The sequence below is a fragment of the Rhinatrema bivittatum genome, chromosome 8 (genome assembly GCF_901001135.1).
Source record: "Rhinatrema bivittatum chromosome 8, aRhiBiv1.1, whole genome shotgun sequence".
In the NCBI taxonomy this organism is placed as follows: Eukaryota; Metazoa; Chordata; class Amphibia; order Gymnophiona; family Rhinatrematidae; genus Rhinatrema; species Rhinatrema bivittatum.
Window position 1 is genome coordinate 168,104,772 of NC_042622.1, and position 16,104 is coordinate 168,120,875.

At 48.9% G+C, this 16,104-nt stretch overlaps 1 protein-coding gene across 1 annotated transcript in view; it reads left to right on the forward strand.

Moving 5' to 3' along the window:
• The first annotated feature begins 5,882 nt into the window (after positions 1-5,882).
• The window catches only part of CPD (carboxypeptidase D), a 134,016-nt gene continuing 123,794 nt past the window's right edge, over positions 5,883-16,104 (forward strand). Inside the window, exon 1 of the mRNA XM_029611226.1 lies at positions 5,883-6,576. Within this exon, the coding sequence (XP_029467086.1) occupies positions 5,972-6,576 (605 nt within the window). The 5' untranslated portion in view covers positions 5,883-5,971. The remainder of the gene's footprint in view (positions 6,577-16,104) is intronic.

The window sequence follows — 16,104 nt, forward strand, 5'->3', positions numbered from 1 at the left end:
AGAAGGAGGGTACGGTCTGTAAGGAGACTCCCGACGTGGAAACATGCTAGAATGGTGCTCTGCAGGAAAGAGCTTGCAGCTCAGAAACACGACGGACCGAGGAGATGGCCACTAGGAAAACCGTCTCAAGAGGTAGGTCCGTCAAGGAAGCCATCCTGATAGGCTCAAACGTGCCGCACACAGGCCACGGAGTACCAAGCTCAAGTTCCAGGAAGGACAAGGAACACGCACCAGAGGTCGCCAATTCCGACCACCTCTCAAAACAAAACCGCACAACAGCAGGGTGACTCGCAAGAGAAAACCCCTCGACCTTGCCTCTCAAGTAACCTAACGCTGCAACCTGAACTCGGAGCGAACTGTACGCCAACCCCTTCTGCAGGCCATCGTGCAGAAACGAAGGAATGTGACCCACAGACGAATGACGGGGCGCAACAGGTAGCGCAGCGCACCAAACGTGGAAATCTTCCAAAGACCTTCGCGCCTGAGGGAGAGTTGAAACAACCGCGTCTGAATAGCCTCTCTACCTCAACTGTTTCCGCTGATAAGCCAGGCCGCCAGCCAAAAGTGATCCGCCAGATCGAAAACACCGGGCCCTGACGGAGAAGATTTGGAAGATGCCCCAGCCGTAGTGGACCGTCGACCGGCCAGTTGACGAAACCGCAAACCACGGACGGCGCGGCCATTCCAGAGGTACAAGAATCACCAGGCCTTGGTGATACTCTATGCGCCGCAACACCTTTCCGACCAGAGGCCATGGAGGAAAACACGTAAAGAAGAAACTGACGGGGCCACGGAAGCACCAACGTGTCCACTCCTTCTGACCCGTGTTCCCGCCTTCGGCCGAAGAAACGCACCGCTTTCGCATTTAGTCTGGTCGCCATCAGATCCAAGCGTGGGGTCCCCCAACGCTGGGCGATGAGGTGCATCGCCTCCGCCGACAGCTCCCATACTCCGGGATCTAGATGCCGACGACTGAGAGAATCCGCCTGCCCGTTGTCCACGCCGGCAATGTGAGTGGCTGCTATGCTCGACAAGTGCCGCCCCTGTCGATTTACTTACGCCACTGTAGTCACATTGTCCACCAGAATCCGGACCGCTCGGTCGTGGACGATCGGGAGGAGGCGGCGTAAGGCCAGAAGCACCGCTCTGGTCTCCAGGCGATTGATGGACCAAGTGGACTGGAGCGCTGTCCACGCGCCCTGGACTGCTCGGGCCTGACAGAACGCCCCCCCCAGGCCGATAGGCTGGCATCCGTTGTCACCACAATCCAAGACGGAGGCTCCAGGTCCGCACCCTGCAGGAGAAGACCGGGAGTTAGCCACCTGGAAGGACTGGAGTGGGCCGGGTCCAGCCAGGGCAGTTCCAGGCCGTAAACCTCGGACCTGAGATCCCAACGAGAAAGCAATGCGGTTTGTAACGGCCGCATTTGCGCAAAAGTCCACTGCACTAACTCCGCAGTAGACTCCAAAGGACCAATGATCTTTAAATAATCCCAAGCCGTAGGAATGGGAAGGGCAATCAGGCGCCCCACCTGAGCCATGATTGAGCATGCGTTGATGTGGGAGAAACAACCTTGCCCTTTAGGGTATTGAAGCGAGCGTCCAAAAATTCCAACTGTTGGGTCGTCTCGAGTCAACTCGTCGCGAGGCTGACCACCCAACCCAACAACTGAAGTTGCCGCACCACCAAGGAACCGCCCGATTGCAAGAGTCTCGCGACTTCGTCCGGAGGAAGCAATCGTCGAGATAGGGATGCACTAGAACCCCTTGCCGACTGAGAGAGGCCGCAACCTCTACGAGAACCTTGGTGAATACCTGAGGAGCGGTCGTCAGCCCGAATGGAAGGGCACAAAATTGGCCATGACGTCCCAACACCATGAACCACAAGTACCTCAGATGCCGCTCTCGGATACCGATGTGAAGATACGCCTCGGCCAGGGCCAAGAAGCCAAAAGTCTCCCCTGTAAACGGCCGCAATAACCGACCGTAGCGTTTCCATCCGAAAACGAGGCACGCGTAAGGCCTTGATCACCCCCTTTGAGATCCAAGATCGGTCTGAAGGTGCCCTCCTTCTTGGGAACCAGAAAGTATATGGAATACCGACCTGTCTTGATGTCGTCCGGTGGGACCGGGACCACTGAAGTACAGCTTGCTGCTTCTCCGGGGGCCCGCACAGCGATGTTATGAAGAGATCCCGGAGTGAACGTGCAAAATCCAACTCGTAACCTCGCCGAGTCACGTCTTGCACTCATAGATCCGAAGTTATTTGGACCCACTCCTCCCAAAGACGGGACAGCCGATCTCCGGTTAAAGGAACGGAGGAGCGGGACTGCGCGTCTTCAATGAGCGGGCTTGTCGGCAGAAATCCTTGCGAGGCACCTCCCCGCGGAGGCCGCCTACCATGAAAGGAAGAAGACCAGGACTGGGACGTCGTGGGTTGCTGCATCTGGGGAAGAAATCACCCATACCCGTACGGAAATGCCGTTGACCCAGAAACCGAGCCCTGGTATTCCCAGAGGGCCGAAACCAATGGGGCTTGTCCTCGGGGAATTTGTAAACCTATTTATCTCCCAGGTCCTTAATAATCTGATCTAGTTCCTCACCGAATAACAACTTGCCCTTAAGAGGGGAAGGAGCCTAACCTGGCCTTGGAGGAGGCGTCTGCCGACCAACGACGGAGCCACAACAACTGCCGCACTGAAACTGTAGAGGACATAATTCTCGCTGAAGTGCGCAGCAATCATATAAAATATCCGCTGCGTATGCGACCGGCGCTTCAATACAATTTTGCCCGCTCCGCCACAGCCGGAGGGAGCTCCTGCGCGGTCAAGGCTGTTGGACCCAGCGCAGGATGGCCCTCTGGACGAGACTGCTGCACTCGGCTGCTCGTACCCCCAAGGCCGCCACGTCAAAAATGCGTTTCAATAAGGCCTCCAACCTAGGGTCCTGGAGATCCTGCAAGGCTATTCCCCCCGTAACCGGACTAGCCGTATGTTTGACCACAGCCGTGATCGCTGAATGCACCGCGGGCGTCTGGAACAGATCCAAATATACCGCGGGTCACGAATACAAATTTTTTTTTTTTATTTATGGCCCTGTTCATCCGCAGGGAAGCCTCCGGTAATTCCCATTCCCTAGAAAAAATTTAGAAAACCTTGGGATGTAAAGGGAAAATCGAGGGGCCCGAAGGCTGGCCATAGCAATATCCCCCGTGGAGGTAGCAACATTGGAAGGTGGAGCAGGCAGCTCCCGCCCTTGCAGGACATGGAGGATGAGGGACTTAACTCATCCTTCCCAAATAAATGTAGCACCTGGGGGCATCCCTTCTAAGACCTCTAGGTCGTCCGCTGCATGCAACTCTGGTGCCCCCCCTGGAGGGCCCGGAGCGGCTACTGAGTCCCCCGCACTCCCGCCCCCCCCCCTCGGGCGGGTGGCCTGCGTCTCTGTAGATCCCCGCCCCCAGCGGGGTCTCCTGTCCTGGGAGTCTTCGGGGGAGAGGGACCTGCTGCTTCCCCACCAGATTCTGCCTGCAGTGGAGCTTTGTGCTTTAGGAGCACACAGACAGACGAAAACGGCACCGACCTTTTTTTTTTTTTTGAATTCAACTTATGTGAGCCCGGGAGAAGGGGGGGCTCCGAAATCCCCCAAATCGCCCCGTGGGCGCGGGTTGAGGTCGGGAAGGGAAGGGGGAGGAGAGGTTTCCTCCTCTGCAGCCGAGTGATCCGCCTGCCTCGTGGCCAAGATGGCCGCCGCTCACCTCCCCGAAGGAGGAGGGGCTGGAGGATGGCTGCTCGGAGCTGTGCTAAGCCGCGGCGTCGGGGGCAGAGAAGAATCGCTGCGGGCAGCGCTCGACCCCCGGGAAGGTCCCCCGCCCCCGGGAAGACAGTGGGAGCAGAGACCCTCCCGGGAGAGTCGCGCCCCCACCCCCCCACAGGCCGTGCAGGCCGAAGAACGCTGCATCGCGGCGGCAGAGGAGCTGCCAGAAAAGCGCGCCAAAAAAGAAGGTAAGTAAATTGTACCAGAGAACTGCGCCGGGTGACCCAGCCACCCCTTCCGACGTCCGTAGAGGCACTGGCAGGCCGGGGCTAAGCAACAAACCAGCTCACTGCCTGTCACCAACAGGCCTTAAATGGCTCAAACACTTTTTTGTCTTTTTTTTTTTTCAGCTTTGCTCTCCACTTCTAAACCCCCCTTCAGGGCTAGGACCCTGGAAAATGGGGGGAGGGTGACCGGCCCACCGGTAAACTCTCCCCCAGCCTCATGGACACTCTAAGCCGGGGAAAATAAGAGGGCAAGCCCTCTGTGCCTGCCACGCTCTAAGCTCCTGCGCTGCCAGGGAGAGAGAGAGAGAGAAACAGACAGTCTAACAAGAATAACACAACAAGAGAGAGAAGAAACCACTTGATCCGGTCCTAAGTATAACTAGCGTACTATAATAATTTGTTTCCCAGTACTGACAAACTGACCAGGCCAGGACCGCAGGTTATGCCTCTCAATCTGCTGGAGTCAGAGATAATACTGAGGGATCGCAGGTGGCACACCAGTATATCTAGGGGGTGCTTTCAGTTTTCTCTCTGACTCCATCTGCTGGACAGGAGGCATAACCCAGCTGTCTGGACTGATCCTGGTACGTACAGGGAATGTGCGCTCCCAGCACGTTACAGACGGGGAATCTTTAACTGCACATTACTGTATCGACCTGTTAGTATTTTAGGATCTATCTCATCCAAACTTTCAGTGGTGCTAGTTCGGTTATCTTGCATTGGGTGAGCAAAAGGACAGAATACTAACCTTAATGCAATTAGAATGAGGTGACATCTATTATACCATAAAAGACATCATTCACAATGGAGATAAATGAAATTGTAATTGCAAGGATCCCAATCTAGGGGTGTGTCACAAAGTATTTGTGGTTCAGGTCTGGCTTTTGTATTATGAATTTGGATTAGTATTTTCCAATCAAAAACTGATCCAGAATCATGATTTAAAAAATTGTGATTCTTAATACCTAGATCAGGACAAGCTCCACAAAGAAGCCTCTCTTCACTAGCAGTGCCTAATAACGTGGTATTTAGTAGTCAAGTGCTTGACTGATAAATGTGTTTTTTTTTAACAGTAATAAATCATTAAAATGCAGACAAGCGTCAAAGTGTATTATTTTTAACGAGCATGTCTCTTTGTTTTTGCTCACTAGTTTCCTTCTGTTCTTTTCAGCTACCAGCTCAATCTGGACACACAACAACTACCCTAGGCTTTTCCTCCTTTTTCTACCAACTCCATCTGGCTCAACTTTAGCCAAGTCCACAGCCTGCAGATCCCTCCTGAATCTGGTATGCCTGTAGATTCACTCCAATAATAGGTGCTGCTGCTGAACCCCTTTGCAGCATCCCCAATTCATTTGTCTTAAGAGCAGAAGCCAGCTAGAGATTTGGACCATGGGGTTAACCCTGGTTGTAATGGTTTTTTAAAGTATGTTGAAAGACAAATGTTAGGACTTTATATACAAAACTACCTACATGATACTGGCCACGGTCACAAAAAGGGGTTGAATTAGCACAACTCTAAAACTTGTGCTCAGTAGCCAGGGTTAAAGCCTTCACTGTTGGAGCTACTGCTTACAAGTTGGGAGTTATTTAGGACTTTAGTCTCAGAGAGTAAAGGAAGCCTCTGGTTGCAAGGAGAGGCAGTCTTGGTTTTCTCACGCCTGGTCCTAGTACATTCCAGGACTGCCTCCCTCTGCAATCCTTCTTCTAACCAAGCAACACAAAAGCCCAGCAGATTCGGACTACAGGCGACCATCCACGCGCACCTCTCAACCCACGTGTGATCCCCGGTCCTGCGCACTGCCCCCCCCCCCGGCTGCGGACCGGAAGTGGCGGTTGCTAAGCTATGGCCGGAAGCTGGGAGGCCGGGCCGGCGCCTCGGCCGCCGCTGCCTTTCCCTCCTCCTCAGTCGGTTTGCGGCCAGCGAAGATGGCGCTGGGGGGCCGCCTTCCCTTCATCGCCGTCCTTCTCCTGGGCGCCGCCGCCGGGCCGCACATCAAGAAGGAGATGCTGGAGTCTCCGGAGCGCTACGACCGCTACTGCCATTACGACGAGCTGAGCGAGCGGCTGCGTGCCCTGGCCGAGGCGCACCCGCGGCAGGCCCAGCTCTTCAGCATCGGGCAGTCGGTGCAGGGCCGCGAGCTCTGGGTGCTGCGCGTCACGAACGAGCCGGGCCAGGCGCCCGACCCCGCCAAGCCGCAGGTCAAGTACGTGGGCAACATGCACGGCGACGAGGCCGTGTCCCGCCAGGTGCTGCTCTACCTGGCCGAGTACTTGCTGCAGAGCTCCGGCCGCGAGCCGCGCCTCGCCCGCCTCCTCAACACCACCGACCTCTACATCCTGCCCAGCCTGAACCCGGACGGCTTCGAGAGCGCCGCCGAGGGCGACTGCAGCGGCGAGCGCGGGGGCCGCGAGAACGCGCGGGGCCACGACCTGAACCGCAGCTTCCCCGACCAGTTCTCGCCCGACGCCCGTCCCGATCTGAGCGAGGTGCCCGAGGTCAGCGCCATGATAGGCTGGATCCAGAGTAACAGGTGAGGCGTTTGGAAGGCGAGTGATCCAGTCTCAAACCCAAACGCTACAGCTTTAAACATACATCCATTGCTCACACCTGCACTCTCTCCAGCTATTTTTTTGGTTGCAATAAGCAAACTGTCGGCTGTCAAATTGGAGACTACAGCGGAATGCAGGGGTTGGAAATGCTAGATTTCAAACTTCGGACATGTAGGAAGGAAAAAGACAGAGACTAAAGAAAGCACTGTCAGTTTACATAACTGTATAAAGTACAAGGGGTTAGGATACAGATTTATGTTTGGCATTTATATCAAAATTATTTTTTTGCCTCACAGTATCCACTATCTCCTTGGGTTTATACCCCAATCTAAGTCTACAGCGGTATGGGTCTTCAGGGTTTTTTTTTTTTCCCCTTATTGTATATTTTCTCTCTCCTTTCCCACTTCCTCCGACACCCAGGACCGGATTTAGGCATTTGGGTAGGGTGCCAAATGCCACTTCCAACCTTGCTTATGGGCATGAATCTAGACCTGCCAAAAGCAACAGAATTTAACCCAGTTATTATGGTGACAGTCATCTGGATTATAGGCAGATGACTGACAAAATTGTGGCCTTAGGTCTGCTGGCTAGATATTGCTGTTTAGATTGTCTGAGCCGCCCTCACTTCCGTGGCTGTAAATACTGCTTTCTCAGTGTCTCCAGCCCCCGAAGAATGTGATCTGGTTTTGGGAGCCCAGTTCTCCCTTGTGGTGTCTTAGCAAGCCTTAATTATCCCACATTAATGGTTCTCTGAAGCCTTGTGATCCTGTACATTTCTAATGAAATGACAAAGAAGATACATGAGATAACTTAGGATGAAGGTCTCATAAATTATTATGAAAAGAGAAGCTGAGTATAGAGAGCTTACAATTTGTGAAAATTGTTGAATTTTCTGTTTATTATCCCAGCAATCAGATTTTGGTCTTTTGCCCATATTTGAGAGGGTTGTCCCAAAATTCTTATAGGAAAGATCTGTTGGGATTGTGATGGCAGAGATCCAGTAGAAACAGAGCAGATTTTAACAGCTGGTTGTGTCTCAACGGCCTAGTTCTTATGGTGAGCCATGGAATAAGAACTGGCATATTTTCTCATCTGTTGTAACTATTCCACATCATGTAAACATTTGATGTAAAATGTTCTCCTGCCTTGCATGGTGGTGTAGGACAGCCATATATGTTCTGTCAGAACTTACTGCTGTTTGGACATTTTGTAATGAAAGTTTTGTTTTGCATTCAGTTATTTCTGATAAGTTAAGTCATTGAGCCCTAAAATGTCAATCGTAAAGCAAAAATTTGGAAAACAATCTATTTGTAATTTTATGTATAAGTTGACACATTTGTCTGCTGGACAAGATTGGTGTTCATGAGTTTAGTTATCAGATGCTGAATGTTTTTTCATTTGCTTTATGAAGGTTTTTCTGAATTTCTGGTTTGACGTGTAATCAGATAGGGGCACTGTTTGCACCATGGGGGGGGGGTGTATCTCCATGTGGTCCCCAGTGCTATGGAAACTGTCCTCTTATGTACATGAAAATAGACTAGCAGCAGGTCCTTATTAAACTAGAACTGCTCAATGTTGTTTTCGGTACTCCAGATTAGAAATTAAATAGTCTGTGCTGATCAGAATGGATTTGACAAGAAAATTGTTGTATATTTTTCGTAAATTTGTATTTGAGTCACCAGAGCATCTTTACAATTACTAGCAGTGTGGATTGTTGATAGGTTTTGAAATCTTTTATTAGACCAACATAAGAATAATCCACAGATGTTGACCTTCAAGATCATTGAGATCTCTAACTCATACCTGAAGAAAGGATCACAACCTACTAAAATCGTTTTCGCCAGAATTAATGAGACTATTAAAACTTGTTCCTAACAGCCTGTGAGATTGTAGAGGTTTGTGTTGCAGACATCAGTAATGGGGCAAACCAGCAGTAGAAATACTCCTTACCTCCTGTTTCACTAATGCATGTCTGAGATCTTAGACTTGTGTTGCACAGTATACAGAGAGGGAGGATGAGTATCTTGGAGTCAGGATTTGTTTAAAAATCAAGAGCTTGTTTGTAATTGACTGGGAGTTAACAATAAGTGCTTTGAGATTTGCTGGTTTTTGTTTGTTGTAGAAAACGTTTTGAGTCTGTTAAGAATTGGTATACATAAACCAATTTTGGTTTCAACTGAATATGGAATCATATATGCTGTATAAGGTTACGATGTTGGAATCTCTCTTGTTCTGATTGGTAGCTGGTTTGGAATTTAATTGCTTGTAAACTATACTTCTCCATGGTAGAAAGGCAAACAGCAACTCCGTACAGACCCAAAATTCTTGTTTGACAGCATATTGCCATAGTGATAGTAATAAAGCCCATTTTTCCTTTCTTGGATACTGAGCATGATATATGGATGGTGGAGTCAAGTTGAATTGTTTAGATAACTAAGCTCATATGGTTAAAAAAAAAAAAAAAGCTGTTCATGGACCAAGATATGGAAAAAAAAACCTCCAAGGTGCTAAGTTGCCTGGTTGCTTAAAATTCAGGGTCTGATAGAAGAGAGATACAGGTGGGGGTCCAAGCTGGTGAAAGGAAGTTGTAGCAGTAGCTGCTGTTATCAGCAGTGTCAGAGCTGAGGAGCAGTTCTGCGGCTGCCATATTGATGGGCTATTGACAAGGAAAATGCTTGAAGGAAGGTTGGGTTGAGGGAAGAGTGCCTGGAAGGAGGGTAGGGAAGAGAAATATCTGAAGGAGAGGAAAAAGAAGCAAAAATGGAAAAACAGTAGACAAAAAAATAAAGTACAAAATAGCAAACAGAAACAGTGAAAAAGTGAAACAAAAATAAATTTCCCTTGATCCTAAAAATGTTTGGTGCCTAAATTTCTAAATATTTTTCTACTCCTGCATGAAGTTGGTATCTTTGATCCACAGTTTCCTCTTGAAGTTTATTACAAAGCCTTAGGATAGATTCCCAGCTTTAGAGTAGTCTTCTAGTAACACAAAAAAGCAAGTTGTTAATCTACACCAATAACATGCTTCAAAATATTGAACTAAGTGTTGTGGTAGCTGTATTGATCTACTTGAATAGGTAGAAATGAGCCAAAATAAGTTAGAACATTAAGATATGCCATACTGGGTCAGATCAAGGGTCCATCAAGCCCAGTATCCTGTTTCTAACAGTGGCCAATACAAGTTACAAATATCTGGCAAGTATTGCTTATTAATTAATAGCAGTTTATGGATTTTTCCTCTAGGAACTTATCCAAACCTTTTTAAACCCAGCTACACTAACTGCTGTAACCACATCCTCTGGCAATGAATTCCAGAGCTTAACTAGCGCTGTGTGAAAAATAATTTTCTTTGATTTGTTTTAAATGAGCTACTTGCTAATTTCATGGATTGCCTCCTAGGCCTTCTATTATCTGAGAGAGTAAATAACTGATCTACATTAACTTGTTCAACTCCTTTCATTATTTTGTAGACCTCTATCATATCCTCTGTCATCTCTTCTCCAAACTGAACAGCCCTAACTTCCTTAGCCTTTCCTCACAGGGCAGCCATTCCATGCCCCTTATTTTGGTCGCCCTTCTCTGTAGATAAGGCCTTTTTATTGGGCTACCTGCATTCCTTGAGCATGTTTTTGGATTGAATTGATTCACTCGCAGGTAGTTCCTGTATGCTTGTGCTACAAAAGAGGGAGTTTCTGACCAGAATAAATAGACTAACAATCCTATGCTGTCATTTGTCCAACTGTACATATATATGTATGATGTGAGAAATGTTTTCTGAGTTTTGTTAAATTGATTGGAATGCAGATAAACATCCCTCGGGGCATTTCATTACAGCGTGAGCATTTTCCACAGCTCTGTTCCAGCGCAGATTCAAATTTTGCAGTTCCTGTCTCCTAAATGGAGAAAATGGAACAGGACTAAACCAGATTTACTTGTATGATTCTGCCACACTTTTATTTTATATCTGCCAAAGTGGTCACCATCCTTTGTCACCACTGAGAAAGGTCTCCAAAGATGTGTATTGTGATGAGGTTATAACATTTAAGGATTAATTACATTTTGTTTAGTGTTTACTAAAAAAGTTCAGTTAGGTGGAAGAAGTGCACTGAGGGGGTCCCAAAGTTCCCAAGCCTCGGGTTCACTGTCTTCTCCTAGGAAAAGCAGGATGGTAATCCTCACACATGGGTGGCATCATCAGATGGAGCCCGGCACGGAAAACTTTTGTCAGAGTTTCTAGAACCTTTGACTGGCACACTGAGCATTCCCAGCATGCCACTATCCGCGTGTCCATGTGGGGTACCTCTTCAGTCTCTTTATTTCCGTAGTGCTATTATCTTGCGGTTGTGGAGCTCTGCTCTTTTTCTTAATTTTCAAGTCTTCCTGGTAGGTTCCGACCTTTTCCTGTGCCAGGGTCCCTCCTCTTCTTCCTACTGGCTTAGACAATAAGGCAAATTTATACACTGGGCAAAGAATTCCAAATATCTCCTGATAAATATACAATCGTAATAAACACAAGTGAGTATTTTATTTGTCTAGATAGAACTAATAAAGTTTTGCACATTATTCTCAAAAAAAGTGGAATACTCTTTGTGTTTATTACGATTAGACAATAGGGCAGCACAGTAAGTTCCCTGTATGTACCCGGATCAGTCCAGACTGCTGGGTTTTGCCTCCCTTCCAGCAGATGGCGACAGAGAAAAACTTCGAGAGCACCCCTCTTAATCCGATGTGCCACCTGCATTTCTTCAGTATTTCTGTCTCCAGCAGATGGAGGTGGTGCAAAACCCGAAGTTCTGAACTGATTTTAAGGGTTTAAAAAAAACCAAAACAAAAAGAGAGAAGATCAAGCAGGACAAGAAAAAACTATGGTTCCTCCCAGGGGGTTGGCAGGTCTTGGTGGGACCATCCACTCTGGTAGCAGGTATAACAGGAGCAAGGATTGGAAACCCAGAGTTGCTCGCCTTTCTTGTGGGATGCTGGGGGTGAAAACCAGTGGTCCGGTCCCTCCCCCTCCAGCTTGGATCCGGAGGTCTTGCCCTTGCTGATAAAGATGATTTTACAAAAAAAAAAAAAAGACGAAGCAGCAACTCTACTGGGTTTAGGCACTCAGCAACGGTCCCATTGCTGAATGCGGTCAGGACTAGCAGTCACGACTGCAATTCAGGCTCCTGGGTCCCGCGCCTTCCGTGTGCTCCCTTTTGCGCCGGCCATGCTACGTGATGTTAAGTCATCTGCCTACGGGGAGACAGCTTTGCGTCTCTCCCATGTGGGCCTTTGTTCACGTTGCCTCCCCGGAGGGAGTGTTCTTCGGGAGCAGCGGTAGTGGCAGCGGTAGTGGCAGAAACATAATCACCGGTTGCCGTCGTCGCGAGCACAGGGCTTGGAACAGCACCGGCACTTGCTGTGATGCCCCCGAAGCGACCCTACGGAGAGGAGGCATCGATCTCCATTGAGCTCAGGAGTCCCAGGCATTCCCCACCAATGTCTGTGCCAGGCACTGATCTCCCTCGGGGCTCCGAGAGAGATCTGGTCACACTGCTGCCGCCTCCTTCTATTCTCTCCTTGGCGGACTTCCAGGAGGAGTTGGATTGTAGGATGCAATTGGCGGTGCTCCGAGCCCTTCAGGGCACCAAACTGCTGGCCCCATCAGTGCTTCCACCGGCATCGATGCTGGCACTACTGTTGGAGCACCTCGATGTCCTTCTAGGCGTTGTCCCCACGCAGTCTCTGCCGATGCCCCCGCAGCTACCCTTGCCTCCTCCATCCAGAGCGATTGCCATTGTAGGTTCCTCCTAAGGAAGAGGACCCAGCGCAGCCCTTGGCACCACCAAGGCCCTTGGTTCCTTGACTGTTGTTCCCCAGTCCAGTTCCAGGTCCTTTGGGGGTCTCTGTGCTCAAAATGAAGGGCCTGGGCAGGGGCCCTACACCGGTGTCTCCGGGAGATCTCAGTGAAGAAGATGCCCCATAAGACCCGTGGGGGGATGATATCTCCAAGTCCTTGTCCGATGACTCTGGGGATCTTCCTTAGACCTGTCTCCTCCAGAGAAGCAGCGCCAGTCCCTGCCTGAGGACTTAACCTTTGTGGGCTTTGTCCGGGCCATGGCAGAAACCATTCCATTCCAGCTTCTGGTGAAAGAGGATGCCAGGCATAAGATGTTGGAGTTTCTCCAGCTCATTGATACCCCTAAGGAAGTGGTAGCTGTTCTGTGCATGACATTTTTGAGGAGCTATTCCTTAGAATTTTGGAACACCCCATTTCTGTGCCCCCGGTAAACAGGAAGGTGGATGCAGTCTACCTGGTGCAGCAGATCTTGGGGTTTGAAAGGCATCAGCTCTCACATCAGTCTGTTGTGGTAGAGTCTGCACTCAAGAAAACCAAAAGTTCTTGCACCCGTGCCTCCGCACCTCTGGGACGAGAGCACAGAGTGCTGGATGGGCTGGGAAGGAGGGTATTCCAGGGCGCCATGCTGATTGCTCGTATTGCTTTCTACTAGTTATATATGATGCAATATTCTCAGAACTTCTGGAAACAAGTCCAGGATTTATCCAAGCGTCTGCCCCGGCAGCAACAAGATGCCTTTATGGCTATTGTCCATCATGGCTTGGAATGTGGCAAGCCGAGGTGTGCTCCACCTACGACACATTCGCAACATCTGCTAGGGTGGCAGCAACGGGCATTGGTCCCACAGAATGGCTTTGCTCCGAGCCTCGGATCTCCAGCTGGAGGTCCAGGAGAAGCTTGTGGATTTCCCATGCATAGGCAAGAACCTTTAGGGGGACAAAATCAGGGATGCTGTGGCTCAACTAAGGGACCACTGCGAGACCCTCCAGCATCTATCGGCCAGTACATCAGACTCCCTGACCTCTACCAGGAAATCCTCGTGACTGGGCTTGTGAAGGTACTTTTACCACTAGAGGAAATATTATCCTCCAGCATCCAATGTCAGAGTTCAGTGAGTGGCTTCCAGGGGCTGTTCTAGGCAGCAGTGGACCCCCAGGCCTCAGCGGGCGCCCCAGTTGAGCCCCACTACGTGGTTTTGACTGGCTGTGGAGGAGCACAAGCCAATTGACCGTACCCTCGATGCTGAGCCGACCTGTCGGGGGCCAGCTGTGGTTCTTTGTGGACTACTGGCGCAATGTCACCTCAGACTGGTGGGTGCTCTCCATCATTCGACATGGGTATCGATTCAATTTTCTGGGTGTTCCCGTGGACACTCCTCCATGCCCCATAGGGGTGTTTCCTCACATCAGGAAATATTCTTGACAGAGCTCTCTGCCCTCAAAATAGCTGGAGCAGTTGAACCCGTCCCGTTGCGGCAGCAAGGGAGGGGGTTCTATTCATGCCATTTCCTGATTACAAATAGAACATGGGGACACTCTCCTATTCTGAACTTGAGAGCTTTGAACCAGTTTCTAAAAAGAGAAAAGTTCAAAATGGTCTCTCTGGACACCCTGATGCCCCTCCTGCAAGAAGGGGACTGGCTTTGCTCCCTTGATCTCAAAGATGCATACACACACATCGAAATCTTCCCCAGCCACAGGAAGTATCTTCGCTTCATCGTGGGCAAAAGGCATTTCCAATACAGGGTATTGCCATTCGGCCTGGCCTCAGCACCTCGTGTCTTCACCAAGTGCCTGGCGGTGGTGGGAGCACACCTCTGCTGTTTAGGGGTGCAAGTGTACCCCTACTTGGACTACGGGCTGGACAAGAGTGACTCCATGGAGGGGGTGCTTCAGTCGCTGCACTTGACCATTCAGGTGTTGCAGTTCCTCGGGTTTGTCATCAACTACCTGAAATCCCATCTGACTCCATCGCCACTGTTGAGTTCATCGGCGCCCAGCTGGAAAAGACTCAAGCCAGAGCTTATCTGCCTCGTGATTGGGCACTTGCTCTGGCATCCCTCATGGGTCTGTCAGTTCTCCGCTCGCCTCATGCTCAGTCTTCTGGGTGACATAGCACACCTTTGGCTTACCTGCATATGCACAGGGCTCAGCAGACCCTGCGGTCCCCGTGGCGGCAAGCCACTCAGGACCTCTGTGTGCGCATCCGCATCACTCTGCTGCTCCAGGCCTCCTTGTCTTGGTGGGAGAGCCTGTGCAATTTGGAATAGGGGCTTCCTTTCCAGTCTCCCCCTCCCCAGATTGTACTCGCCACAGATGCGTCAACCCTGGGGTGGGGCGCCCATGTGGAGGGCCTCTGTACACAGGGCCTGCGGTCTACTGAGGAAGCTCAGTGGCAGATCAACTTTCTGGAGTTTTGAGCGATTTGTTACGTGCTTTTGGTGTTCTGGGATCGCATGTCCGGCAGCAACCAGGAGGCAATGTGGTACATCAACAAACAGGGAGGTATGGGATCGTTCCTCCTGTGTCAGGAAGTAGTTCAGGTTTTTCTTGTTTTTTTAATTATCTGTTTATTAGAGTTTTTCAATGATACATTTGTATACAATTGAAGAGGAAATACAATGTAGTGATAATAAAGTATACATATTAACCCCAATATCCCTTCATGAAACAACTTAAATACTATCAATACATCTCATTAGCCCTCAATACACTGGGGGGAGATCCACACATGAGACGACTTATTAATAGAAAATACATAACAATAACAATTTATTGTAAATTTTACTGAATACTTATCCTTTATGAGGTTACATTTACTCTAGGATTGGGCTACTTTCATTTATAAACTTTTCCAACTGAAAAGGCTGGAAAAAAGTGTAACTTAAATCTTTAAATTTAATGAGGCACTTGCAGGGAAATCTGAGGAAGAATTGTGCTCCCAATTATATTACTTTTAATCTTAATTCTAGAAATTGTTTTCTCCTAAGCTGCATTTCTTTTGCAAGATCAGGGAATATTTGTACTCTCATACCCAGAAATACCTCAGTTTTATTATGAAAATAATCTCTGAGTACCCAATCCCTATCAGAGTCCAGTAGGAAAGTTATTATCAAAGTTGCTGGTTGGGCCTCTTCTTCTACTGATTCCAAAATTTCAGATTTAATGGAGACAACATTTGCATTTCTCCCCCTTCAGCTGGAACTTTTTTCCTCGTGGGTAAGTAGTAAATCTTTGACAACGGGGGCAATATGGCTTGAGGTATTTTCAAATTTTCCAGTGCAAACTTAGTCCACATTTCAACTGGAGTAACAGTAATTTTCCTAGGAAAGTTAATTAACCTCAAATTTTTACTTCTCTGATTATCAATATTCTCAGATTTCCTTAGAAAATATAAATTATCCTTTATGAAACCTTGGTAGTGCTTTCTCATCTCCCCCATTTCTGATTTTAACATATCGACTTCCCGTTTATTTTCTAGAACTTCTTTTTTCAATTTTAAAACTTGAGGCTCCAGTCGTTTCACTTTCCTTACAATAGATCTTATTTGTAAAGTCACATTTTTATTGAGAGTCTCAATCGCCAACTAAATTGATTCTAGAGAAAAAGTTTCTGGTCTTACCATGGGGGCCAGCTCAAACTCATTTTCCTGCAGCATGTATTCAGCT